The 27,588-nt window shown below is 40.6% G+C and overlaps 2 protein-coding genes across 4 annotated transcripts; both read right to left on the reverse strand.

The window, feature by feature from the left end:
• Positions 1-864: 864 nt before the first annotated feature.
• On the reverse strand, positions 865-21,665 carry wipf1b (WAS/WASL interacting protein family, member 1b). 3 transcript variants are annotated; one of them, XM_084561856.1, is made up of 10 exons: positions 21,494-21,665; positions 14,178-14,285; positions 6,401-6,503; positions 6,057-6,186; positions 5,722-5,880; positions 4,885-5,614; positions 4,339-4,439; positions 3,985-4,206; positions 3,264-3,377; positions 865-2,541 (listed from the first exon to the last, which is right to left on the reverse strand). In XM_084561856.1, exons 3-10 carry the CDS (start codon positions 6,458-6,460, stop codon positions 2,495-2,497), a joined length of 1,563 nt encoding a protein of 520 aa, XP_084417982.1. In that variant the 5' UTR covers positions 6,461-6,503; positions 14,178-14,285; positions 21,494-21,665; the 3' UTR covers positions 865-2,494. The 3 variants fall into 3 exon arrangements, with proteins under 3 accessions (XP_084417982.1, XP_084417984.1, XP_084417983.1); XM_084561858.1 differs by lacking the exon at positions 14,178-14,285; XM_084561857.1 differs by lacking the exons at positions 14,178-14,285; positions 21,494-21,665 and adding an exon at positions 8,504-8,586.
• Positions 21,666-22,385: 720 nt separating this feature from the next.
• On the reverse strand, positions 22,386-26,151 carry ciao2b (cytosolic iron-sulfur assembly component 2B). Its single transcript, XM_084561339.1, has 5 exons — positions 25,909-26,151; positions 24,705-24,782; positions 24,265-24,390; positions 24,102-24,147; positions 22,386-23,990 (listed from the first exon to the last, which is right to left on the reverse strand). Exons 1-5 carry the CDS (start codon positions 26,035-26,037, stop codon positions 23,890-23,892), a joined length of 480 nt encoding a protein of 159 aa, XP_084417465.1. The 5' UTR covers positions 26,038-26,151; the 3' UTR covers positions 22,386-23,889.
• Positions 26,152-27,588: the final 1,437 nt, after the last annotated feature.

Below are 27,588 nucleotides of genomic sequence, written 5' to 3' on the forward strand. Positions count from 1 at the left end.
TAGTAAGAAGAGACGCAGATGAAGGCAGATGAAGTGATGCACCCATCATGCTTAGTGCCTACTGCACAAGCCTGTGGGGGCAGTGCTATGATCTGGGGTTGCTGCAGTTGCTCAGGTCTAGATTCAGCAACATTATGTGCCCAAAGAATGAGGTCAGCTGACTACCTGAATATACTGAATGACCAGGTTATTCCATCAATGGATTTTTTCTTCCCTGATGGCACGGGCATATTCCAAGATGACAATGCCAGGATTCATGGGGCTCAGATTGTGAAAGAGTGGTTCAGGGACCATGAGACATCATTTTCACACGAAATGACCACCACAGAGTCCAGACCTTAACCCCATTGAGAATCTTTGGGATGTGCTGGAGAAGGCTTTGCGCAGTGGTGAGACTCTCCCATCATCAATACAAGATCTTAATGAAAAATTAATGCAACACTGGATGGAAATACATTTGGTGAGATTACAGTACATTAGTGTGTCACCTTTTTTTGAGAGATGCAACACTGTCTCAATAAAAGGTGAGAGGTTTTAATAACGTTTTAACATGTCCGTATGTTTCTTGCAGATGTGTACGAAATATTGAGTAATTCAAATTCTTGAATTTCCATCCACATGCCTGAGATTATTGCTAAGTATGTTGCAAACTCACATAGCCAAAAGACCCACAAAGCTAACACAAAGGCAACCGGACTTGTTGATTTATTCATTTTTTTTTTCGAAGACGTTTCACTTCTCATGTGCTTCTTTAGGCCTGAATGTTGTTTGAAGATTCTCAGTCATCCAAGTCATGGTATATCTAGACATTTACCATCAGCAGAATAATATGGGTTGCTACCAGTACTCACAACCATGCATGTATCAATTTATTGCTCAATTTTATTGCACAAATATGTAAATATGCATATTGTTTATCTGATAATACAAAACAAGTCACTTCATGTAGATGCCGACAAGACAGTTCACCGTCCTTGCCTGTGTCGGACAGTATCAGATTACATGACAATGTATGAGCCAATAAAAGCACCCCATTAAGTAGAGAACATAAAGCATTTTGTCTTCTGGCGTAGATGGGTTTACTTCTGCATGATTGTCTTTAAAAAAATTCTTTGACACCAATACATGACAATAATACACCACGTAAACATACCATTCAAAGCAGTGCTGTGTGAAGCAAAAACATAATACTGCACAGTTCTGTAACATAACTTAAAATATTACTGTCCTTCATTACCGCTTGATTGAATCATACAGATACATACACAATCCCTTCATGGCAAATCAAGGGCGCTTTAACAAAACAGCAACATAAGAATCAGTTCAATTGTACACCAATGCTGCCGTAAACCCACAAAACGTCCTTTGAAACAATCATAAACGATAAATGCACACTTGCATCCCGTGTAACAGTCAAATAAAAAGTACCATTCAGTGGTTCCAACAGAAACACACAGGTCCACGTCGTGAAGGCACATGTGGCTTTGGCAAATTAAAAACCCACGTTTCCCCTGATGCTTTTAATGGAAGTTTGCGACCATTTTTAATGTGATTGTTTGTTTATGTGTTGATGCTGCAATTAAGACACCTTTCTATATTGTTATTGTAAATGTTCTGAGACGTCATGAGGTCCAATCCAGCTGAACATACAGGGGCAGCGTAAAAACATAATTTAAGGCACATAAGGCATCCATGGTTATTTCCCTCAGCTCTTAAATAGCCTTTAGTTCAATTGGGAATACAAAAGGCACAAGGGAAACACTGGTTTTAAAAAAAAAAAAAAATGAAATGCAAAAAAAACAAAACAACTCACAGCTTCTCAACACCTGAAAAACATGTATATATTCAGCCCTGCACTGTTCCTCCATAAAACCCTGGAAATACAATATTGCCCTAAGATGATAATTTGTTTAACCTAATGCTGCCTGTGTCAACAATCTGGGGAAATCACATGTGTTCTCGGGCATATTATGTTTATTTTTTTATTTATCTAAGTAGAGATTTATATCATTTGTTTCTTTTTTTATTTTGGTTAAATAAATGTAATACCTTGCAATCCTTCCACAAACAACAATGGGCAAAAAAAATAGTGGATTAAAGTCAATGTGCATCAGAGTTCATGAAAACACAAATGATCCGAGTCAAAAATCCACAAAGGCCACCCAAACACATCTTCCAGCAACAGCATGATAGTAAACCTGAATCTTTTTTTTTTATTTATTTTTTTTCCTGAACACAGTGTACCAGAGTATAAACAGGCTTTGGTCTTTTAACATTCTGCCATTCTGCTGCTACAGAGGCACATGTTGTAAACAACACATTGGGAGTCTGTCCTTTTACTTGGTCAACCGTACTTCCATTTTACATGTCGCAGTTCTTACATGAAACAAACATGCTGCGGGTCAAAGCACAATGAGCGTGAAAGAGAGAGAGAGAGACAGGAGGGGAAACAGAGGGGGTAGTTCCAAGTGTTGTGATGGCTGGTACCTCTTCTTCACCTGGGTACAGGAGGAAGGGGAGGAGCTCCTCTCTCCTTTTTACCTGGAAAAAGGAAAAGACACAGGAGTTAGTATTTCCATTAGTTCTGAGGAGCATCTATTTTTACTTCCACCAGGTGGCAATGTTTCATAAACCATTCAGACTCTTTCCTTAGATCCCCCACTGCAGCGTGATTAGGTAAATAGGGAGAGCAAAAATCATTCAAGCATATTTAAGTCAGAGCTAAGAGTGTCTGTTCAGTAGCAGTGAGAAAAGTGGTTTTAACTATTTATGCAAATATTCAAAAGATGAAAAGCCACTGAAATATTGGGGCATTTATTGAAGTTCTTGGGTTTATAACAGCCCCAATTCAGCTTGTAAATACCGCCTGCATTGATGAAGGTGAAAGCAGCCTGAAGGAGTGGCTTCAATAAGAGGTGATTGGTCATTAAGGTAAACCAAAAACTCAGTGAATGTTATGGGACAAAATAAAATCTTGACAGATTTATGGTCTCTTGTACAGGAATCTCATTCAGCAAATCTATACCAGGGAATTCTCTTCCTCCCCTTACATTGGGATTTTCAAGATCAATTTAAACGTACTTTCGCTAATTAGTTTTTTAGTGTGCTTTACCTAATCAGCCCAAGTTTCTAATCTGAAGCTTCTGTATTCATGTGCTTTTATGGTTGTCAGTCTGAAGTTTTTTTTATAGTTCCTACTTTCTAGGACTTCTGTATTGAAACTTGACATGTAAGTTTTGTGCGTGGGTACATGGTTGACTCACCTTTGCCCTCAGTCTTAGCAATCTTGCTGGGGTAGGTTTTCTGGAAGGACACGTAGGGTTCAGGTGGAGGAAGGTCTGACACTGGGTGAAAGCTGAACCTATATTCCCACTCATCTGTTAATGGAAAGAAATTAGTGTTTAGTGGCTCAATCTGACTGACTAAACTTGAATGCACGGAATACAATATGAATAGAGAGGAATGCAGTTTGGGATTTGTGCAGAACTGTTGGAAAACGGATTAAGAAAAGATTTTTTGAGGCAGGGCCCCCCCTGTCACTTCTTGTCTCCACAGCCTTCCAAACCAAACTTACTTCATTGGTTGGGAGGATAAAAACAACACAAATGGAGGTCAGTGGGTTGCTCTGTTATAGCTGAACACAGCAGAGCTGATGTGGTAAAAACAACATTGAGGGCAGCAGGTTTCTCTAGTACTGTAGAGACTGAAAGAGTACAATCTGAAAAAGATGGGCAATTCTCAATAAGGTGTAGAGTTGGTATCATTTGCCTGCAAAGTTACCACCAGTACACACAGATTTATATATCATATTCCTATTTCCTAAATTATTTTATTGCTATTAATCCTTAAATATATATTCCTTAAATGTGTACTTAAGTATACCATCTTGTCATTGTGTTGTCCATACTATCCCCACTAAGTTAAAAAATAATTGAATTTTACCAATACTCAAATCGACCTATCAAGCACTTTTCAGAGAATTACCTTGCATCTGGTTGTGGTTGTTTTGGAAACCGTTCCCCATGGGTGGTGGAGGAGGAAAGCCCCCACCTGTCCCCGGCCGGTCTGGAGGTAAGGGAGGTCTACCACCGGGTCCTCCACGTGGGGGCTCCGGGCCTGGCCGACCCATGGGAGAAGGAGCTGGCGATGACCTCACACTACCCCCGCCCACGTTACGACCTGAAGGAGGAGGAGGAGGAAGGGGGCCTTTGGAGACAGAAATAACGACGGTTAGCTGGTGATTACTGAAATGTTGTCCTGGTTTTCCAATATGCTGCAACTTCTGATGAGAATGGTCCGTTAATAATCCGTTGGTCATCATCAACAAAAGCCATTCACCTGAGCGTACTGATGACGGGTTCCTTCCAAGAGATGGCGGCCTTTCATTTGGTGGCGGGGGGAGAGGTCCTGCTCTGGCATGTTGCGGTGTTGGAGCGTGACTGGCAAAGAGAAACATTCAGTTTTATTCTATTTGTATTTTTAGAAAGACAAAATAAGGATGACAAGGGTGAAGGTGGATTACACATCACCTTCCTCAACACCTACACTCAAGAACTTCTTGAGCTGACTACAGGATCCCCCCAGTGTTCTTTTTATGTCAAAAATCCAGATGAAGGATACCAAATCTTTCAAGCATCAAACAACATTAGTTTTAAAAAAAAAATAATAATAATTGTATTTTTTTATAAGGAAGCTACATGAAAAAGTTTGCATGGTGTGTGAACTGCAGCAACATAGAGCAGCTATTAGATTTGAATCTATGCAAACCTCGATATCGCTACCACAGTAGATATCAGGGCAGCAACATGTCAGTGTCTGATGGCTGATAGGAAATATCATGAACACAGTTGACTTGTATGTACTCATCTATAAAAACATCAGTACCTGTTGAGCGAGCTGTTCCTTTGGGGTAGACGAGGTGTGTTGTGGTCGTCCCCTCCAGCCGGGCTAGGCGGTATAGGAGGAGGGCCTGGTCGTCCCGGTGGGAGAGGTGGTGCACCGCCTCCAGCTGGGGAACGAGAGGATGAGGAGGAAGAAACAGCGGGAGAAGGTTTGGCGTTGACAGAGGGGGGAGGTGGGGGCATGTCGCGGGGCATAGATGGCCGATGACCACCCCCGGGGGCTGGGGGTGGCGGTGGTCGGTCGTCGGGAAGCGGGGGCCTTCCTCCTGGAGCTGGTGGTAAGGGCGGTCTGCTGCTATTTGGGGGTGGAGGAGGAGGTGCGGAGAACCCTGGTCGAGGCCCTGATGGGGAGCCTCCTGGTGGGGGAGGGAGAGCTCCGTGCCTCCCTGATGGACCGCTAGGTGGTGGTGGTACGGAGGCATGGCTGGGTCTAGGTCCTCCAGGGAGTGATGGGGGAGACGGGCCCGGACGAGACTGGAAGGCGGGTGAAGGTCGAGGGGTGTTGGGCACAGGAGGAGGGCCCCCTGCTGAGGAGTCTTGTCTGGATGAAAAATTTGGGCGGCCTTTGGGAAGATCAGGGACATTGTTACGGACACCACCAGGGGCTCCTGGGAGTTTAGGCGGGCCAGTGGAGCTGCCGCCACCGCCGAACGGACTGGGGCCACTAGAACGGCCTCCTGGGGGGAGAATGGGGCCTCGGCTTGGTCCCGAGTCTGGGAGAGAAAATGGTAGAAATTAAGGTCAAGAGGTGAAACTTTTCCAGCGTTGTTCATTATAACTTGCATTACAATAATTATTATTTTATTTTTATTTTTTTTACCAGATGAGTCTCTGTTTGCTGAAGACCTCAGTTTTGGCATCCCTCCTGCAAAGAGGCCTCCTAAACCAGCAGGAGACCCACCACCAAAACCACCTCCACCACCTCCACCCCCTCCTCCTCCACCTCCTCCACCGCCTCCTCCACCTCCTCCTTTGGGTTCTGAAAAAAAAAATGATCTCAATGATCTCAGTGTTATCTGATAAACATCTGTGTTTGTTCTGTTCCTACAATTTATTCTCTGTATTGTCTTTAATCTAGACATGTGACTAAGTTAGCAGACATTAATGAGAGAAATAAATATAAATGCTGCTGTTGCTGATGTGGGACTGACTTACTGTCCAATATGGGTACACTGCGGTCATTTGTAACAGTTTTCTTTAGTCTTGCGCCTTTACTAATATCAGACAAAAGAGCATTCCTTCCGTGCTGCTCGGAACGGTTTAGAGCTGGCTTTTCTGTGTTAGCCTGAAACAAGAACACACACATACAGAGATACGGATATATGAATTCAGTCTTAATATAGGGATGACAGAGCATGTGGATGACTCAGGATGACATGGACAGTAACAGGAGAAGATGCGCTATGACACGATCTATCCACAGGATGTCTCTGCTGAGCAGGGTCAAGAGGACAGAGCAGCAGATCTCACCTGAGGGAGAGACAGGCGGAACAACTTACAAGAGCAAAGGTAGGAGGTGGGGGAGGCCCAGGGGGTGGTGGGGGAGGTGGGGCTGGCATCTTCTGCTCTCCGCTTTATTCTACTTGCACTGGACGCCGCACCCTGCAGAAGTGATCACACAAATATTTAATAGAAAAAAGGAAGGATGAAAAAAAAAAACATGTCGAAGGATGTTTTAGCTGCAAACTGAGGATAGTTTCCAGTTCAAGGGTGTCCATGTACACCACAGGATCATTTAATCCCAGTCACCATTTTCTTTTATAGTTCTTACCCTCTGTTTCTTTCTGTCTTCAGTATCAACTAACAACAAAATTGTTTTTAGATGGATTTTTCACAACCTAAATCTTTGTACTTCAAAGACAAACTGGGGTCCTCACACTGTTTAGCACATAAATCACAGTTAATTAAGTTTAATAAATAAATTTAATTAACAAAAGGCAATACCCAAGTGCCGTCAACTGTAGTTCATCTAATGACAGGCAGATGCTAGTACCTGTGTCGGGCCCTCGCGCTCGGGTGTAACAATCTGACGCTATTAAATTGACCCAGATACCCCTGAACTTTTCTCTAGAAAATGAGTCTCTGCATTTTGCACACAAGCAGCTGTGGTCACAAAGCTTAGTTTCATTTCCTTAAGTGTTATTTTGGTGGCAAATTTGCAAATCTGCTTGTAGAACACTGATTGATATACTCCGGGGGGTTATCTGCTCGACCAACAGCTGATCACGGTCACCTATCATGGTTGTTCACCTCACCTCAACTCCACCCAGGTTTAAGTTGAGGACGTTTTAATTTGGCTCACAGAATCATGTCTGAACTGGAAAACGTGACCAAAACTCTTTCAATTATATCATTTTCTTTGCTTAACATTTTCAAGGATTTCAAGCAACTGCAAAACTGCAAAATCTCCCTTATACTTCTGGGACTGTTTGATTCTTGTAAGATTTGTTTGCAAGGTAGTTAAGAAATTATAGACACTGTCTGTGAAGAAACGGTTTAAATGCTCAAAATACATACAGACATGCATACAATGACAGACTAAATGTTTCAGGAACTTGAGTTCAGTTCCCGAAAACAGAACTTCAAAACATACTGCTGTACATCTAGAGTTTATTTTTACAAGAACAGATTATACTTTTTTACTGTCACACATTGAATGGTGTTATATGCAGTGCAGTAATGATGGTGTTAAAGCAGGACTACTATATGTCGCCTATGAAGATTGTCAGTTATCCAGATCCGGGTACTGTGTGTGTATATATGAAAAATAAAGCTAAAACAAAGCCAACGGGACTAGTTTGACTTTTCTTGAAGATGTTTGAGCCCTCATTCAAGTGGCCTCTTAACTACTGAAGAAGCCATTTAGATGAGTGATGAAACTCTTCAGTGCGATAGTGTAGACTGATCGCATTTGCAATAGCTACCACCCATCTCTGAGCATTTTTTCGACACTGACAAGACAATAGTGAAAAGAAAAAAAAAACAATAAGTGTGCAACTTATTGGTAAAAAAAGTTGCAAGTCTAACCTCACTCAAAGTGAGCTTTTAAATTGCACATTTTTGCACAAGCTAAACGCACCACATGCATAGAACACTGCAGACACACTCATTCCTGTTTGGCCAGAAGTGCAGCGAGCGTGAAAGAAGCGCTGCAGATGCAGCATTCAGGCCTCACCGATTCTGTCTAGAAATCCACACATCTAATTTTATCCATGGTGTAAGTAAAATTCAATAAAATATTAAAAATTATAAGAAGAACCTGATACAACACTACATTACAACAAATCCCCACATAAACTGTGTAGTCTGGTAAACAATCCAACAGACTCCAATCCTCAACTTGGAAAGGACAGTATCTACAAATATATTGCCGTGATATATCTTCCATAGCAATCACTTCGCCTGTTTTATGAGTGCAGATGAAATACTACCTGCACTAAGGTCATAGAGGTGGAGTAGCACGAACTAGGAAGACAGTTAAACAAGGCAGACCATGGTGGTAAAGGTTGACTGTATATTCAAGATTCTCACACTCACACATAAACACTCACATATTTGAAATGACCCACAAATCGGCCTTTTTCAGGTGGCAAAATACTCACACAGCTCGGCCTCGCACTTCATTTAAACTCGCTCACACACGGTCGGACCATCCTCTGGGGGCCTCTTACTTCCTGTATGCTGCTGACAAACAGGAAGTCACCATGCGCCTCCAGCACCGCAGTCATCCGGTTGTCAGGATGATACCTCTACACTTCATCTACGCGTCATTTTTGATATTCTCCTCCTCCTTCCTTTTCTCTCTCAACTGTGCATCCTCACAACATGGCATTTATTTGCTTATCGCCAATCTTTCTTCCTCTTTGCTCACCCGTTTTCACCATCTTACCGTTAACGCTCGCATCCCTTATCAGCACTCTTCTCTTGATCCTGCATTGTGCACATTCTTTCAGTGTCTCATACTGGAAACTGATGCTTAGATTTTGTCTGCCTTGTTGTCAGTCAAACTGTATGCCCTGCTTGCAACAAGTGCCTTAACTTCTTTAGGCGTATTTTGAAGTTCCTGCTTCATCAAACCGAAAGAAAAAAAGAACAGAGAAAAGCTGAATGTGTAATAACCAACATCAAACCAACCTCACCCAGTAGCTTCAGTTCTTGCATGACACCAATATCAGCAGTCAACTCAGGCTGCATAGTGCTTGAAATACGCCCTTAAACCAAAACCTACTAACTTCAATATCAGCTGAGGCCCACACAGACAAACACATGGTTACTGCACATATCAACTTTCTAGCATAACCCTAATGCACGACTGTTCAACATGATCATTTTTGGAAAGCATTAAAGATAAGCCGTTCACATTTATCTTTATTATAGCTATCTATAATTTCTCACTATAAACGATGATGGGAACAAAAAACATTAAAAGCCACAGAAAATAAGATGACCTGCCATAGAGGCTGAATGTGCATGATGTCTGCAACACTAAAGTGGAATACATTATTGTTGCAGAGATAATGCATGGTCAGCATGATGACCAACTGTGTTAAGAGGAAACTGGAATACACAGAAACCACGTCTATGACTCTCACACATTGTTTTTTTTTTTTTTTAAATCAGTGAAGACTACAACAGAAGATTTACAGCAGCCAGTGCAGCTGTGTTTGATATCCCAATGCGCTCGCTGCGCTGTCTTTTCCATGATATTATACAGATTGTTAATACTTGAGGCTAAAGTTTCAGTATGTGGAACTTTTACGGTTACAAACTGCTCAAACCAATCTTGAAATACAGCTTGGGATGGGAATCAAGAACCGGTTACAAAAATGCCCAACTTACCAGGCTTGTATGCCTTATCACTTCCTGTTTAATCAATTCCGGCATTTTTTTTCTGACAGTTGCACGTTCTAGACGTCAAGCTTGTGCATCTACGCTGCTGGAAAGCTGCCCAAGAAGGAGTCTTGACAGAGATGAAGAACCGGTTTGAAGTCTGACATAAATGCCAAGCAGCATGCTTGTTATTAAGTTTAAATAACCGTTTGTATAGACATATTAATCCTCCTGCTATGTTCGTTTGTAAAGAAAAGCATTGATGTTGCTGTGTTGAGCCAAGCAGAAGAAATTAACGTCGAAACTACTTTTTACTTTTTTAAAACGGTGCACTTTGACCCGCAACATAACAGGAGGGCTGGCATGCTAACAGATTTTTTATTTTTGTCTAACAAAACAAAACATATTCTGTTCAAATATTCTCTTCTTTTGTCCATTTTAGATGATGACAGAGATAACTGTGAGTGATCCTATCACGAGTAGAAGACTCTACATGCATTTATCACTGTGACCCAGCATGCATTGGGTGTTTACATTGCTGGAAGAATGTGGACATACTGGGAACAGACCACCTCCAAACGTGGTCTGAGCAATCAGATCTCACAAGTTAATGCTAGGCGTGAACAGACAGACTACTGCTACAGCTTGCAGCTTAATGAAGCATCAGACCAACAAACGGAATCAATACCGGCATTGGTATTAATAAAATATGATCCGTCTCCATCCCAGAGAAGAGAAGCATTGCCACATACACAAATACAAGATGTCTTACATGTAAAATCACATCTATCAGACAATGTACTGTACATTAGCTGTTCAAAGTTTAGATCAGGAGGAGAACGGCGAATGTTTGGAAAAATATTCAGACATACAGAAAACTAGAAGTCATATTTAGGCAATTAAATCAAATTACATCGTCTTGGTTAGAGCGAAGTTTTGGCTGAATAAGACAAACTTTATCTGAACAGGAAAAATTTAGAACAGAGAAGCTGGCTGCGGATTAATAATATTTAGAGCCCGATTGACAGATGCATATCTCCAGCTAGCTAAGAACTTCATGTTTCTGTTTGGCCTCCTCCTCCTCTGTGTAGCAGTGTAGATATACTAAATTATTTACTGGTCATCAGGACAGGGCCAAGACTGAAGGCTTAGTTCAAATATGACTGAGGCGCTTTCACGGTTTTGCTCAGGATGTAGCGACTAACATGTCACCTAATTTCCTGTGTGATGAAAACGCACTAACACAACAACAGATGCAGGACCAGCAGATGAAAGATAATCATGCAAAGTTGTGTTGAAAGAGAGTGTAGTGGAAAACCCCTAACCCTAATCCCTCATTTTAGTTTAATTGTTAGCACTTTGGCCTCAATGAACCTCAAAATGTATCTAAATTTAAAAAGTGAATAGGAACAAAGCGAGAACTATGTGTCAGTTACAGATGAGGCCGAAGCTGTAAACTCAGAAAGACATCAACTTCCGCCATAGGAAACAGTCCAGTGTGTTGAAATTTAAAATATATCGTACTACTTCTCCCTCCATATCTTACTCACACACGCAGCCTAATATTAGTCACAATGGGTCCATTGACAGATGGAGAGAGAAGCAGGGAAGGAGACATGGGGGATTAGAGGACACGCACCCTTTGAAGAGACACCGTCAAGACAAAACACCGAGAGTATGGTTCACATATGTTTCAGCTTACACGTGGCCATAAAACGGATTCTCCATCCTGCCACTGGACCTCCTGTGCTGCACTGCCTCATTAGAGTTGCACACACATGATTTAAAATCACAACGCAGGAATGAGACATTTTTCACTTCAATGTTTAAAACCTTTCCTTAACATCACACATGGATATACTGATGGGTTGCTTTTGTGGCCTGATGTGTCATGAAACCATCAAATTTACGTCAAAAAGTTAAAGTGGAACAAATTATCTTAAATAAGTACGATTTATGGTATGGTATATTATTATGGGGACACCTCCCACCACTATTTACTCAACTCCACCCAAGTTTCTAGAAGGCTTGGTGGTAAACATTAAGTTACCAGAAACCATGAGACAAATCAAACACACCTAGTATAATCCAAAACTTGCCATGACCCTGTCTCCACCGAGAGGTCAAACTAAGCGTGCAGTGCTGCCAATTAAAAAAAGATCCAAATCTTAGAGCTCAGGCAAATGGTCATTTTGAATGGTCATAATAAATGTGTCTGGGGCTGTGCAGAAACAGCGCTGAGTGGCTAAGCTAACATCCTGTGGTGTGTTCACATGCACTTGCTCACATACACACACAGACCAGCTGTATCTGGCAACACATGTGGTTCTATTGCTGTTGTTTTAGTCCTCAACTCAGCAGGGTAATTTTACTTCCTGAACATTCTTTAAATAAAGGATTAAATGCTGTATATATTTAGCAGTAATTGTGTGTCTTTGTTTATTTTCTTGATGTGCGTGACTAAACAGAAGGTACAATTGATATGGACTGCAACAAAGTTTTAGCAGAGTTACGAGAAGAGCTTTAAGTCATCAAATCTAAAGTCAAATCTCAGGTTCTCAGGTTTTCCTCAAGGGCATAAACCACTTCCGACAAAGAAGCTTTACTTCAACCTACACTGCAAAAATGTGACGTGAAAGGCTGATTCAGCTTGCTCAGTTTGAAATAAAAATAATGGATACTACATGAAGCGCCAAGCATTGACTCTGAGTAGGTTTGTGTAAATAGTGATGGTGGCATTTAACCTCTTTAGTCCAGTGTGCCCAGACTGAGTCTTATATGAGCGCTACCACTGAGATGGGTTTTCTGTCAGTCATGTTTAAAGTGTCGACCAAGCAAGCGAAGAGGACAACTCATAAAACTCATAAAAGCAAACGTCTACCAGAGGTACGTCAAAGACAGACAGATTAACAAAAATGTGACAAACCAGTTGATAGGCAGATGAGCATAGTATCTGAATGAAAAAGTACAGCGATCAGGCACATTAGAACATTATGACTGCTCACAGGAGAAGTAAATAACATTGACCATCTTGTGACAATTCAATGTTGTGCTGGGAACCTTGGACCTGACATTAATGTGGATGTTACTTAGACATGTACCACCCACCTAGACCAGACCAAAATCCCTAGATCCCAAACTGATCAAGTATCTGTGAGATGCACTGGAACAAGCCTGACCCACAGAGACCCCCCTCCCTCAACCCATAGGACCCAAAGGCCCCCACTAACAACATTCTGTTTCCAGACACCACAGGACACCCTCAGAAGGCCCATGTCGATTCTCTGATAAGTCACAACTGTTCTGGAGGCACAAGGGAGACCAACACAATATTGACCAAGTGGTCATAATGTTATGCCTGATCAGTGCATTTCACAGTTAAGCCAGACAACAGTCTTCCACACATCCAATGTTATGGACAAACCAAACTGAAACCGAAGTGATTCTTCCAGGAAACCAGGAGCTTCGCTGTTAGCTGGGAAACTAGTAAGCACTGAAAACTGCTGGACATAGTTGGCCTCTCCCTGAATCATGTTGATTGGTTTGTCTATATTTTATTAATTCTAGATGATCATGTTGTGAAGGTCTTTGTACATTTAAAAGTTTAGATTAGATAAAAAGAAAAGGACCTGCACATATACAGTATGCTAAATTGGCAAGTGTTGGACTTGTACCAAAAGTGCAGGACACACCAGAAAGCCTAGGGTCACAGACACTTATCAGCGGCCTGACACCGGAAAACAGCCAATTGACGGCTTGGTGTATCACAACCCTAACGCAAACAAAAAGCTATTCAGGATGAATACTCAGTGAAGACCAGACTAAAGTCAGAGAGAGTCCATGACAGGCAAGAGCTGTGTGTCTGCAGTCACTAACTGACTGAGAATTTACCACAAAATATTAGAAATGAGTATTTTGTTTCATTTTATATATTTGTCTGGTGACTCTGAAGCCCTTATCTTTGGTCTTCTTTCTTTATTGATGTAAACCTGCTTAAATGACTTAATGTTGTATCATTTATTTTATTCAAAATAAATTCCTGCAGATAATTAAATTATGCATAACTGTCCAAATACCTACGGTCTATATTTTACGTGCTTGAAGAGGCTGAGCAATATTTACTCACTTATAATGGAGCCTAGTATATTCTATCGTGTTTGAATAAAGTTTGTCACTCTCTATATTCTTACTACTCTGCTAAGATACACTGATATGCTAATAGTTGTTAACTTGAGGGTTGTTGTGTTATATTATAGTTTATTACTGCAAAATTCAAACAGACACACTCACAGCTTTAAATGTGTCTGAACAGTGGTACTCATACTGCAATATAACAAATAATTTGATCAGCACCGATAAAAACTTTACCCTATCTGGATCCCTCGCCTCTTTGCTTCGATCAATCTGTAAATCTGACGGTGGCGACATGTATGAGAGTCTACTTACTCAATCTGTGTCCATAGAAGAATCAGCAGTATGTTCAGAAGACAGTAGAAGAAGCACCTTAGTTCATTCCTCATAAAAAGGCAAAATGTGAAGAGCAGCCACATGCAGCTGAAAACGGAAAAAAGCAGAAGATTAGCTGCATCTGAACGTCTCCGAAAAACATTCAGTGCTGCGTATAACTTCTTGATTCTTCTTCCTCTAAACTGACATCACACATTCAGAGAAGTCCCACTTCAACACATTCAGATCTTACATACGACACACGCTACTTCCCCTTTTTCAGTTCCCCACCTGGGCCAGGGGGGAGGGGTGGAGGAGTTCCCAGTGGGGCTGGAGATAAAAACGAACTCTGCAACAAGATTATAGAATATACTCTACGTAAATGTGATGTTTGTGGAGAGCCATCCAGGTAGATGTCCCACAAAATAACGAGAACACATTCGGGGAGTGCATTTATCCACTGAAGCTGCACAACCCTGCAATGTTCAAGCATTTAGCTTTTCACGTTGGAGTTATTTTGTTGACACAAAGTGGGTGATTAACAACAGACTTCACTTTTTTAAAATGTATTATTACACTTCCCCATTTTATGTTGACCTGATGATAATATTCTTATCAAGTGAACATGTTCGTATTTGATGAAGCAGACGCACTCTGGACAAAATAAGTAAGTAAGTACTCCCATCGTCATTGTTTCACAATGCTAAAAAAAAATAGAAAGAAAGAAAAAGAAAAAAATCCTGATGTACTCTGAAATAGCATTTGATACACAATGTACACAACTGGCTGCACACTTTACTTCCTCTGTGAGCCCTGAGAGCAGAAGAGAAAGAAAAGCTGATCAGACATCAAACCTGAGAGGTAATTATTCACTCACTTGCTTGCTTTCCACCATATTTAACACCAGCGTTTGGTTGTCATTTTGACACATGCACACTGATCTCACCACCTTGGAAAAATCTAAAATGGCATGGGATAGATGGGGAGAAAACTGAGGTGACAGATTAGGAAGCAATTCATTCTTTATCAATACACTGCATCGAGAATATTCTCAGGAAATTGGAGGCCAGATTTTTTATTTTGCTCATAGAAAATGAAATACAGTTGAAAGTGAATTGATCCCAGCCCATATTTCTGCTGGACAAAAGGGTTAACATAACTCCACAGCAGCCGCTTCCTGTGCTCTCTGTGTCACACTTCCTGCCTCGCAACACAGTCAGAGGCAGTCTGCCAACCCACCGTCGGCTGCACTTCAATACTCTCCCTCTCGCCTCCTCGTTCCAGCCAACTGCAGCAGCAGCAGAGCTGTGTCCTAAAGAGACACCTTGGCCCTCTCCCGTGTACTCAGCTGTTTTTCTTTACCAGACTCCAGTGAGGGGAAAATCGTGTCTGAGCTGGTGCTTTAGTTAACCATATAAAAGGCCACTGTTCCCCACAGAGGCCCCTGCAGTTGACTAACGCATCAAGAACAAACGCTCACACTGTTAAATCAGCACCTAGCCTTCACCGAAAAAACATTTGCAACGGGAACGTTATGCAGCTCCACACATAAAGGGCATCTGCTGTCATTTCTAGCAGTGGAACCGATACAGCCATAGTGACTGAAAATGAAACAAACTTCCAAAACCCAAACATCCCTCCACATCCCCATAAAAAGGTTAAAGCACAAGAGTTTGTTTCACCAACATCTGGATTGTTCCTGAATCTCTAAATAATTGTTTTTCTAGCCCTGCTTAAATGTGTAGTAAGAAGTAAGAAGAACACCTATGCATTAGAATACAATGTCATGCACTACGTAGACATCAAGTGAAACGTAGCTTTAGTTGACTCAGTTTACAGTTTAGAGTGTGGAAGCAGAAAGGTCTTTCAGTTATTTTTCCCACTATTTCAGTTATCCTGTGTGATGTCTGAGAGGTTTTCCCATGACATAATGCTCTGTTCTGTGACTGCACCATCAGCAATTCAGGCTGTAACTGTAGCAGAGCCCAATAACAAGATAAGGAGCACTTGCGTATCATATTTAGCTGAACAGCAATAAATAAGTCCCATTTAAAGGAACAGTGCCACATTTACTTTCTGGCAGAGTGAGATGAGAGCCTTGATATCAGGTTTTAGTGAGAAACAAATGATACAATAGGTTTCAGTGAGTGAGACTGTTCAGTTCTGGTGAATTTTGCTACGGAGCATGACTATCGGTTTTTCCAGTCTTCGTGCAAAGCTACAGTAATTCGCCGCAGCTTTATATTTAACTGACAAATATGAGAGATATTGATCTTCTGATCCAACTCTCTAACAGCATGTAAATATATGAATTCTCAAAATGTGAAACTGGCCTGGAAGCCAAACTAACTTCCCTGCCCACAAATTGTTTGTTGGAAAATTGGTCTGGAGTCTCTCCATTGGACGCTGATTAAACTACAGCAAAGATCTCCCAGGCCAATCAGGTAGTTTTGGTGGGCTTTATGCGGTGATGGACAGAAAAGGTAACAGTGATGAGTCATACACGCCATCTGTGCGTCATGAAGAGACACTACGCAAAGGGAAACATATATATATATATAAAATCGTGACATAATATTCTGTATGCACTGAGCTTAATCCGTGTAAACTAAAGAGCTTGATAAATTTTAAGTGCTGTCGTGTTATATTTTACTGCGTTTATAATGTTGCACAATCCCTGTATATTCTTTACAACTACATTATTATCACTGCATCGCAAGTTTTCTGGAGCAGGGCCGTGTCTCAGTGCTTTCAATATTTCCACTCTGCTACTCGTTTACATCCGCACCAACCTTGAGCCCCGGTGTCTCAACGGACCTTATAGGCGTTTTCACACATTCACTGCAGGCCTGAACTTTCGAAGACATTAACTGGAAGAGCTCACGGTGTAAATGCAAATGTCTGAATCACTTGGAGTGGATATGAAACACACTTAACTTGCTAACTCTCTAGTAGGCTGTCAGCGGCTACGTTTGTATGGACAATATTTCTTCAACAGAAATATTTATGATTCGAGGTTTCAACTTAACTATTTGCATGGACGTGCATTAAAATGATCTAATAAGATATGCCAAAATATCAATCAGAGTACTGTAGGATTTTTTTGTTGTGGACCGTCAAATCTGTCTTAAACATAGCAGAAGAAGAAGACGTTTTTCCCAAACTTCATTGACAACACTGACTTCATTCAATAGAAGAATATGACCCAGACAAAGTTTTCTATGCCAGTGCCCACACTGAGTCAGGCTTCATTCATGTTTTTCAAATGCTTTCCTGCTTAACTTGTTCTGCTACATTTCTGTCCTTCTTGGGAACTCGTCTTGCCAACTGATATTTAGGATAGAATGGATTTAGTCCAACCAGAGAGAGACGATCAGATCAAGAGTTTACATGGTTATCTGGAGCTCAACTTTTTCCCCATTAGATGAATTCTAGTTCCGAAGCTGGTCTGCTTCGACCGATGCGTTTATTAGAAGCGTTTTTATTCCGATTATAGCCAGTGTAATGTCTGATTGAGCTTTAGGTGTCATAAAACTGGTAACTGTCTGTAGAATTCTCAACTCATGATCGTCAGTGGTGATGTGCATCCTGCATAAACCATCTCCTGTTGTCTGCTATAGACTTTAAAGGACAACTCCACACATTGTCCTGAGAACCAGCTCCAGACAGGTCAAGTGTGGCTGAATTTGGAATGTGGTACTTATACTCATCTAAATTAGATCATTGGCCAAAACTACTAAGAATAGAGAAGAGAAGAGAAGAGAAGAGAAGAGAAGAGAAGAGAAGAGAAGAGAAGAGAAGAGAAGAGACTGTATGTCACATGAGCATTAGCACATCTCGCCTGCGGGCTACTCATTCTCTTAAGATGCTTTGTGATCACACATCAAACCACATATGACTCATATACCGGAGGCCGAGCACAGATGACACAAAATGTCATTCGAATGCAGTGTGAAAACTAACTGTACGTCTGCAACAGATGAGAGTTTTCTGAAAAGATAGCCCAAGAAGCTAAATAATGTAAAATCCCGACTCTTGCAATCAGAAACCCACAGATGCATGCAGTATCCAGTTGTGCAAAATGTACAGACCCATTAAAGATGTACTACAAAGTCTGGATTGTAGGAGGAAAACCAAGTGTAGCAATTTTGCCACTAGGGCATTTCCTGGCCACATAATTCATTGTTTAATTTATGACTGTGGCTGTTGATGCTAGTTACATTAGTAACACAAGAGGCACGTGGTCATGAGTTGCAGCACTGCATGGACAGAGTGATGCCAGGATCACATGCTTTGCACAGGAAATGGAGCTGAGCAGAAAAACAGCGCTGTACAGCATTGTGTTTCTACAACTAACCACAGACCCTAATCAAACGTGAGCTGCTCTGTTGCTGAGCGGTGTCACAATTCTTTCCACGTCTGAACTGACAGTAGGAGAGGCTGAGATAACAATCGCACAAGATAAATTTGTGCAAATGGAAGAGCAGGGAGACTATAATTCACCCAGCCCCTCACTTCCTCACCACCACTCGGTTCGTCCCACTTTGCTACTGAGGAATGCCAAGAACTCAGAAGTAAAATGAGCTAAAACTAGTTCCGTGACAAAGCACATGAATGAGAACACAACCAGAGGCAACATGGACACATTCACAAGGCTCTTCTCCCCTCTGTTATAACCAAAACATTTCTGATGAAACCCTAACATAAGCCGACGGGCCAAGGAATGACTGGAAAGCCTCGGCACAGTGCTGATGTTCCTGCTGGGAGTTAGCCAGAGCAGGAACTAGCTCAGCCCAAAATTAAGAAACACACAAATACACTGCCAGTCTGTGTATAGATTTCTGATTAATGCATCTAATACTCAAAGTTTGATCACAAACAGCTTTGTCTGTTTCTCTCGTCACCATTCTGGGGTCTAATTAGTTGATTTTAAAACCTCCTGCAGAGAAAAATGAGGCTTTTGCATGTTTTAATAACAGTAGTATAGTAGCTGGGGGTGAAATTGGCTCCTCTTGTATCCAAAAAACAAGCTGAAAGAAGGACAAGTGCAGTTGTAGGGTTACTTAAAGACGTTTCCCCACTCATCCAAGAAATGAAATTCACAATTTTATCATCTAAATTCTTTCCCCAATGAATTGAGATTTTTTATTATTATTTTATTTGACAGGATCAAAACAGATTCCTCCAATTCCTGGATGAGTGGAGAAACATCTTAAATAAACCCTACAAGTCGAGATGACCTATGTTTCAACTTGTTTTTTGGTTATCCCATGACCTGGATGACTCAGACAGATAAGGCTCCTCGTGGTTCCTCATGACCCCACACCCTAAACCACTCTCAGGTAAACGTCGCTATATAAATGCAGTCCATTTCCCAGATGAGGATGCTTGACTTCAATATAGTTTTTAAGAGTCAGAACTTACCAGCAATAAAACCTGCCTCTCTCACTGTGAGTTGAACAAAGCTCAGAGAGTCCTTGTATGGTAGCGGTTTTAGTTTTGACAAACAACTTCCTCGCTGATTTTAAATGCATGAATCTTTTTTAACAGAAGAACCAACTTTGCATATGGCACTGATGCAGAAACATACCGACAGCTAGCATTATCTCTCTGTGTGCAGGAACCGCTTAGACAAATGTCAATGTCGTCAAACTTGTGTCAAAATTTAGCTTGAGTTCCTGACGACCAAACAGTCTGTATTATAACTACGCCGTTTCCTGAACCATTTAAATGAACAGGATCGTCATGATCACACTTACCCAATGCATGACTTATTTTATATTTGTATTTGTCTGCAACAGTAGTGAAAGAACTAATGGGCATTTAAAGCCAAATACACTCCTATGCCGAAACATTAGGTACGCTACTGGAAACAAATGCATCCCAGTATAGCAGGCGTAATGTTCAGTTTATGTTGAACAGCGTCAGAAAGGTGGTAATTCAACTGGACGATCATTTTGGAGGATGTAGTGTGTGGTGGCGTTAAACTGGATTTGAATTAAACAAAAAAATGTTTCTGTTATTTATCCAGACCACCAACTATTCTGGTAGAAGTCTGGTTTAGTTGAGAATCTAAACTGAGTTTCCATTGACAGTGCGCTGTATGGAGATGGGACTGTGGGACAAAAAGAGCCCGGTTACATGTCTACATGTACACATACAATGTAGCAATCAGTGTGATGCAGATGATGTCTCTGTGCTGTCCTCCTCTGTAAACTCAGGTTTGTGTCGCACCACTCAAACTATATGATGTTTTGCATGTGTGAAAACTGGTGTGTGACATTTATTTTAGCATCAAGATTTCCCTACAGAGGTAACAAAAACAACAACCAGCCCAAACAAAAGGAGAAGTACTGAAAACATGTAGGAGATCTAACTGATTGCACTATATAGAGAAAAGCCACCACACCTGCACGGAGAGGCAGCAAGTTCTGGGAGAGTATTATTTATTCTGTTCTGTTCAATAAAGTAAATTCAAACTTAATGAATTTAACTATGTGAGTCAGAGCTGAAAGTATCCGGTGACCTGCCATGTAAGAAGGTGACAGCGCAGGCTTTTGAGCCGCTGGAGACAAAGAGGAAAGCATTTCCATTATTCTGTTCCCCATCAGATTAACAGCAACGTCTGAATTCCTCCATTCAAACTCCATAAACTATATGTTTACAGAACAAGCTCAGGTTTAAGTAGGAGCATCCAGAGTGGCTGCTTAATGCACAATGGCATTCTGTCAAACTGGTTGTGAACACACACATACTGTACATGCGTTGCATTTGCTACTGCAGCTTCAGTCAAGAGCATTTTTCTGTCCATGCATGTGTTTGCAGTCACCACTGTAGCGTTCCATGTTCCTAAGAAAACTTCAGATTAAACTGAAATATGTGAAAACACTGCCGTCCATTCTCTGCAGCTCCCTTTGCAATTGTACAACTCAGATGCATGCTTTATGTTCAGCTTAACTTAACTGAATAGATACATTCCCTTTATGAACACAGGAGTTTGCTTTTAATATTAGACCAATATGTGATGGTGAGAGAAAGGAAAAACCTTGGCCTGCTGCCAAAGCCCCTACCAAGTCTCTGTAAGAGTTTGGAATCGAGCAAATGTTTCCTTTGACGGTGAAATAAACTGTTGGCCTCAATTCACTCGCCATCACTGCTGGAATCACTCCCAGCTGCCTTCTGGAAGATGACAACTTTCTTTTAGCTTGTAAACCGAACTCGGGTCTCACGGTTTCCGCTTGAGTGAAGCTACTCTCCATACACGCACACAAAGACAAAAGTTTGACCAAACTCAAGATAATGTTTTCTTAACCTACCGCTGGAAGTGTGAAATGCTGTGCACGGATAATAATCCCTCATCGACCGTCAGTATACTGTGGTTGGTGTTGAGGACCGCTGTGCAGCCAATCCTGAAGTCTGCAGAGGACTGGCAGGCAGACAGGCCAGCTCAACTAGCCCCACCCAGAGCCATATATACACTGGGTTGCACAAGTTCTCGTATGGAAAATTATGTGAGGAAGTACTTATTTTAAGGCGAAAGAAGTGGGTTTGACCTCACATACTTTCCCAAAAGATATTTAATTAAGCCACACCAGTCTATTAATAATACAAAAACTATTACTTTAAACAGCAAACGTAGATTTAAAACACAGAGAAATTTAACAGTAAGAGTCAAAGCTAACATTAGCTAGCAAGATAAAAACCATACTGCCGTATTTATTTGGTACAGCTAACTTAATCTAATAACTGCAAAAACAATGAAACAAATCAATGTGAATGTAATATTTACAAAAATCTACTTTAGATAACAATACATAGCTAATAAGCTATAGCTATATGATCATATAAACACATAAATTTATTTTGTCAGAGCAAGAAGCTACATTTTGATACATAATACTAACAACTCAGCATTGACTTAGAAATAATTAAATAAATGTATTATTATTTAAATCTCAGTAGGCCTACACCTAAATGTATTGTAGTTTGTATCCGTTTGGTTGCTTCTACGTAACTCTCTGTATCTACCGCTCTGGCTTTGGTTAATGCAGCTGTGCCGGCTGGGTCTCTTATCCGGGGCTTTAGCAGTGATGCAATGTTTCCAGATGTGGAACAAGAGAGGGAGAGAAAACACTGTATTAGTCTAGGCTGAGGAACAACAGTTATTTTCGCCTCAAATAAATAAATAAATATGAATGCTTTTTAAAAAAAAAAAAAAAAAAAAAAAACATAAATAGAACAATATTGGATAACACCACCATCTTTTCCAACTTTTGCAAAGTCAACAGATATTCGTATCATGATACCACGTGCACTGTAAGAATTCAAATTTAAAATCAAAGCACATATATACGTATATATACAGTATATAGTCTGTCAGTTGGTTAAACAAGATGTCTGGCAGCATTGGTCAGCATATCTGACTGAAAACAGACTTAAAGTCTGGCTGTTTAGTGAGTGGGAGGACAAGCATGTTGGACATATCAGAGCTGGTTTGCTCTGCCAGATTGCCTCCTCACATCTGATGGACAGAAGCTTTTCCTATTCGCCCACAATAGCGGGATTTAAATGAGAATGGCAAAGACGCCACCTAGTGGACTAATGTAGACATGGGTTTGTACACTGTAAACAGCCGAGATTGCGTTTGAAATATTTACGTGTACATCGAGCCACTTATTTTCTTATGACTAAATTATGTCTGTAGCACAGATAAACAGTACATTATTAAACTGTGCTACTGTAGCACGAGTGGAATATGCAGATCAAATGTATGCCAACAGGTTATAATTCGCCCACACTCATTTACATACACTAGAAACCACTACTAATTACAGCCTCGAAGTCCACATACACTTGAATCAACTTCTTCCTGGTAATGTGAACAAAACCATAAAAACATAAGCTTCATGATTATAGGATTTATTGCAGTGCTACTGTACTGACTGCATGTATGGAGGCAGATTATACTTTTCAATTTATGATTCAGGTTTTTGCCTGCAAGTGTCTCGTTAATGAGGCATTTTTTTGTTTCTGCTTAAATTGAAAAACACACAATTTTCAGTTTATTCTTTATATGTACATTTTTAATAAATGCAATGAATGAGAAAAAAAGCATTGACAACTGTTGCTGCAGATTTTATATTAATAAAATAGATATTAAGTTCTGGGGATGACCCAGGACATGATGGAGGGATTATATCTCTTGTCTGGCCTTGGAACAACTGGGGATTCCTTCAGAGGCGCTGGAGGAAGTGGCTGGGGAGAGGGCTGTCTGGATTTCCCTTGTGAGGCTGCTGCCCCCGCGACCCGGACCCGGATAAGCGGGAGAAGACGAAGGCATTAACTTCTACAAAGAAGCTCTCAAGCAGAGTTTCTCCATTTTTTCACACTGCTAAAAAGTTTCATTACAAATTGAAGAATAATTCATTGTTTGTTCAAACTACTCTCCATGATGATTGTTTGTGTCACCCTCTTTTGTTTTCCTGTCCTCTCCTTGTGATAACACTGATAATGTATAGGCGTTGTGTGATCCTGACCTTTTTGTTTTGTTTTATTTTGCTGCATCAATGTCTGTCAGTTCCGTCTATTCATACCCAGACAAGGGATGGGTGGACAGAAAGCTTTACAGACACAATAGTCAAAGAGAGAGTCCGTCATGTTTTGTGGTCTTGCAAAGATCAGTTGCTGAAAACTGGCAAAGATGACCGGCTGCTCAGGTGCTCCTAGTGGTCAGGCACTGGTTGACCACCTCCAGCAGAGAAGAGTTCTCCAGAGCTGCTGCCACTCTCTCTTTGTCTGCCAGCTGTTTGTTCACTGCACATACAAAATAAACATAGGAAAACAAGTCTACACATCCAGCAATGAACAGTACAGAACAGTCATAAATATGAACTGCTATCCCGTTATGTAGTTGTTTTTTTTTACCTGCTTCCTCTGAGGCATGACTCCCAGGAGTAATATGAACATCAATCTGAGTGGCAGAAAAAAACAGACAGCATTTAGACCAGAACTGATGAACCAAAGGCCAGCTAACATGAACATATTGACAATGAATGAGCATCCCCGCTGAAATCCCACACAAACGTACTTTAAATCTGTTCGGCAGGGAGCGCAGAAGCTTGACTTTGATTGACAGACCAATGAGTGTGGCCATGCTGCAGTGAGGGATAGTGGGAGTGAACTCAATACCCACAGTACTCTCTGTATCATTAACCTGAGGAAGAGAATAACACCCAGACACAAAGAAGGGGAAATAAATAACAACAAGACACTGAATTCCATTCATTTCTGACACTAAATTTAACTCTTATTTTTTAGGAACCCTAGCCTTCATGAAAGACAATGTGATCAAGTAAATAATGCTTGCTTTACTAAAAAAAAAGATTGTCAATGTTTACTTCAACAAACACTATGGAAACTCAGACCAAGTGTACAAAAGTTTCTTCAATAAACTAGAATAAAGGCCATCATAGGGTACCTTGCTTGTTCCTCGTGTTCTCTTTAAAGATAATAAATGAACATACATACCTTGACTCTGACTTGTTCCACGACATTGAGCTCCTCCAGAGACAGAGGATGCTCTGGGTCACTGATGGATCTGATCAGATGTAACTTCAGTTAAGGAATTTAAGACAACAGAAGTATGAACAAATATAGTCACTATGCTATAATGGTGTATTAATGGAGACACTAACGATATTAAAGTCATTTGTTTGTTAAAACCCAGAGTGTAAATAACCTATATTTACAATAATGACAGGTGTCAGCATGGGCACCCCGAACGGTGGGTAAATTGCAGGCTTTTGCAACACGTCATCCGCATCGAGAAGCCATGATCCTGTTGCCAGTTCACAATGCACAAGAGCAGCGGTTCTGGAGATGCTCTGGCCCAGTTATCTAGTCATAACAATTTGGCCCTCGTCTGAGTCGCTCAAATCTTTGCCCATTTTACCCAAGTCTTAAATCAGCCTTGAGGACAAATATTAGGTATTTGCTGCCTAATATATTACACCCACTGAGAGGTACTATGATAAAGAGATGATCAGTGTTATTCACTTCACCTGTCATAATGTTATGGCTGACAGTACTTTACAATCGATCCTAAGACTGGCTCAACTTTTCTAATACGTTCATAACTGCATTCAACTGCCATTACATTAAGCATTAAGGAACTAGTGCTGGAAATTAGCTTCTGCTACAACCGAGTATACAGTACATTGTACATTGCTATGGAAAATGTCACCGTCTTTCTGTATGTATTCCTTTTAAATACGTGAATTAGGCAGCCATTATGGGAGGCAAATTTGTTGTATCAAGACGTATGCTCGACAAAATAGCTTGTCCTTTGCCATTTTTAACTAAATCTGACGCACTGTGCTGCAAAACTTGAATATCACAATTAAAGATTTAAAACAGAAGACTATCAATGTTTGGGAAACTTGAACTGGTTTAGATATTTGGGATTTAAAAAATAAACATATGTAACATATGACAATTATTAACTGTCAGCATACACAGCCATCAGTATTTAACTGTTTGTTTAGTCTAAGTTCATCTCATTAGCTTTAGCATCAGGTGCATTAGCATTAGATGCTAGTCTCAGCTGACTTATGCAACACCTGAAATGCCACTGAAAAATAAACAGAGCAGTACAATGAGGACTCTCATATCTGGAGTAAAAAAACAGGCCTAACCAGAGGAGAACAAGTTGAGAACAAGTTGAAAACAGGATATCAAATATTTCTTTGTCGTCGATCGGATCGTGGACATCCTCGTCCTCATCCGACGCCGTCAGCAGCCTGTCCCCCGACCGCTGGAAAATCACCGGGTTTGCGTTCTCCAAGCGGGACCCTCCAGACATTTTTAAAAGTTATTTTAAACAGTAAGGCTCTTAATTTCAAGCAATGATGCTGTGTTGCACCAGGCACTGCTTCCCCTTGCAGTACTTCCTGGAATAACGGAAAGCGACACAGTCCAAATATTCGACAAAGAATTTCTTAAAGGAACAGTACACCTAAAAGTTCCTCCACTAATTAGGAACATGTAATGTAAAACTATAAATAACAAAGTAAACTACTGAGAGAAAAAGTCCGTTTATAATCTAATTATCTCCTTACGCGTATTTTTTTTAAATCTGTAAGTGCCACGTACATCTTTTACTTTGTTCCTTTTTTTAATTTAACCCTTTTTTATAATTGCTTTCAGATTCACTGACATTTTGCACAGTTGTTGCAGTCTAATATTTAAAGGGGTGACTTCTTGTGATGGGCTTTCGTGCTTTAGATAACATTTCACTTTACATGTTGGTTGTGACTTCCTTTCTGTCCTGCAGATGGCAGATCCAGCCCATTTTAGCATGTTAATTCCACCCAGCGCAGCAGTGACAGAGGCCAGAACATCTGTAGCTAGATTTTTATTTATTTTTTTCTAGTTAAAAAAAAACAAGTTATTAACATGTAGAGGCCATGCTGTGATCAATGTAGCTGCTGGCAGCTCACTTTTAATACATTATTGTTATTACTTAAAGAGACAGAGACTCTGCTATTCATCAATGGGCAAAGGAAACAGAAGAAACTGCATCATGACACTGTATGGCACGTTGAGTATTCTCTCTGTTTACAATATACCAGGATTTTCTGTGCATTTAAATCGAAATAGTTTTTATATTTATAAGTTTTTGTTTGGTCAAGCCAGTTATCTTATTTCACTTGTTTTACATTAACTTCAAATTATAATCTATATAATCTATATTAGAAATATTTGTCACATGTCAGCTAGAAACTTTCTATGCAAACAAAAATATTCTTTTTTTTTCTAGAGAAAATATTACATTCTTGTAAATTCTTCATTTGTGCATGGTGTCGTGGTCATCACAGCTGGAACCACAGATGAGAAGCTGATTTCATCAAGACAGAATTTTAATAATCTGCTGGAGTCAGTGGAAGACTGGTCGATATGAAAAGATTCACTTCAAAGTGGTAGTTCGCTTTTTGAAAAGATATGGAACATATAAGTACAGCAACAGAGGAAAGGGACAAAAAACAACCTTAAGATTCATCATTGTAAGCGTTCAGAAAAAGGGACTGAATCAAGATATGATGTGATTAACAGGGATTCATTTTACATATTTAGTTAGGGATTACATCAACCCCAGAAGAACATAAATAAAGATTAAAAAATATATTACCTAAATACAGAATCTTCAAGAGTTGCTGATGTCAGTGAAAAAATATGTCAACCATATCATGCATTGCTTTGGCATCAAGGTCTTCAAGTGATTCGTTTCAAAAAAGAAACCAGCAGGTAACATACTGCAATATTACACAGCAACTGTGAACTTTCTAGCCTGAAGCAAACAGAGATATCACACACACACACACACCCACACACACACACACACCCACAATTGCAG

Source organism: Chelon labrosus (genome assembly GCF_963514085.1).
Source record: "Chelon labrosus genome assembly, chromosome: 15".
Classification (NCBI taxonomy): domain Eukaryota; kingdom Metazoa; phylum Chordata; class Actinopteri; order Mugiliformes; family Mugilidae; genus Chelon; species Chelon labrosus.

Bases quoted from the DNA above. Each gene is read 5' to 3' on its own strand.
- ciao2b (XM_084561339.1), bottom strand. From the start codon at position 26,037: ATGTCTGGAGGGTCCCGCTTGGAGAACGCAAACCCGGTGATTTTCCAG. The intron at 24,391-24,704 runs GTATGTATGTTC...TCTCTTCCTCAG, and splicing joins TGGAACAAGTCAGAGTCAAG to GTTAATGATACAGAGAGTAC. The intron at 24,148-24,264 runs GTACGTTTGTGT...TCTGCCACTCAG, and splicing joins CCCTGCCGAACAGATTTAAA to ATTGATGTTCATATTACTCC.
- wipf1b (XM_084561858.1), bottom strand. From the start codon at position 6,460: ATGCCAGCCCCACCTCCCCCACCACCCCCTGGGCCTCCCCCACCTCCT. The intron at 5,615-5,721 runs GTAAAAAAAATA...TTTCTCTCCCAG, and splicing joins AGCAAACAGAGACTCATCTG to ACTCGGGACCAAGCCGAGGC. The intron at 2,542-3,263 runs GTGAGTCAACCA...TCCTTTTTCCAG, and splicing joins TGCTAAGACTGAGGGCAAAG to GTAAAAAGGAGAGAGGAGCT.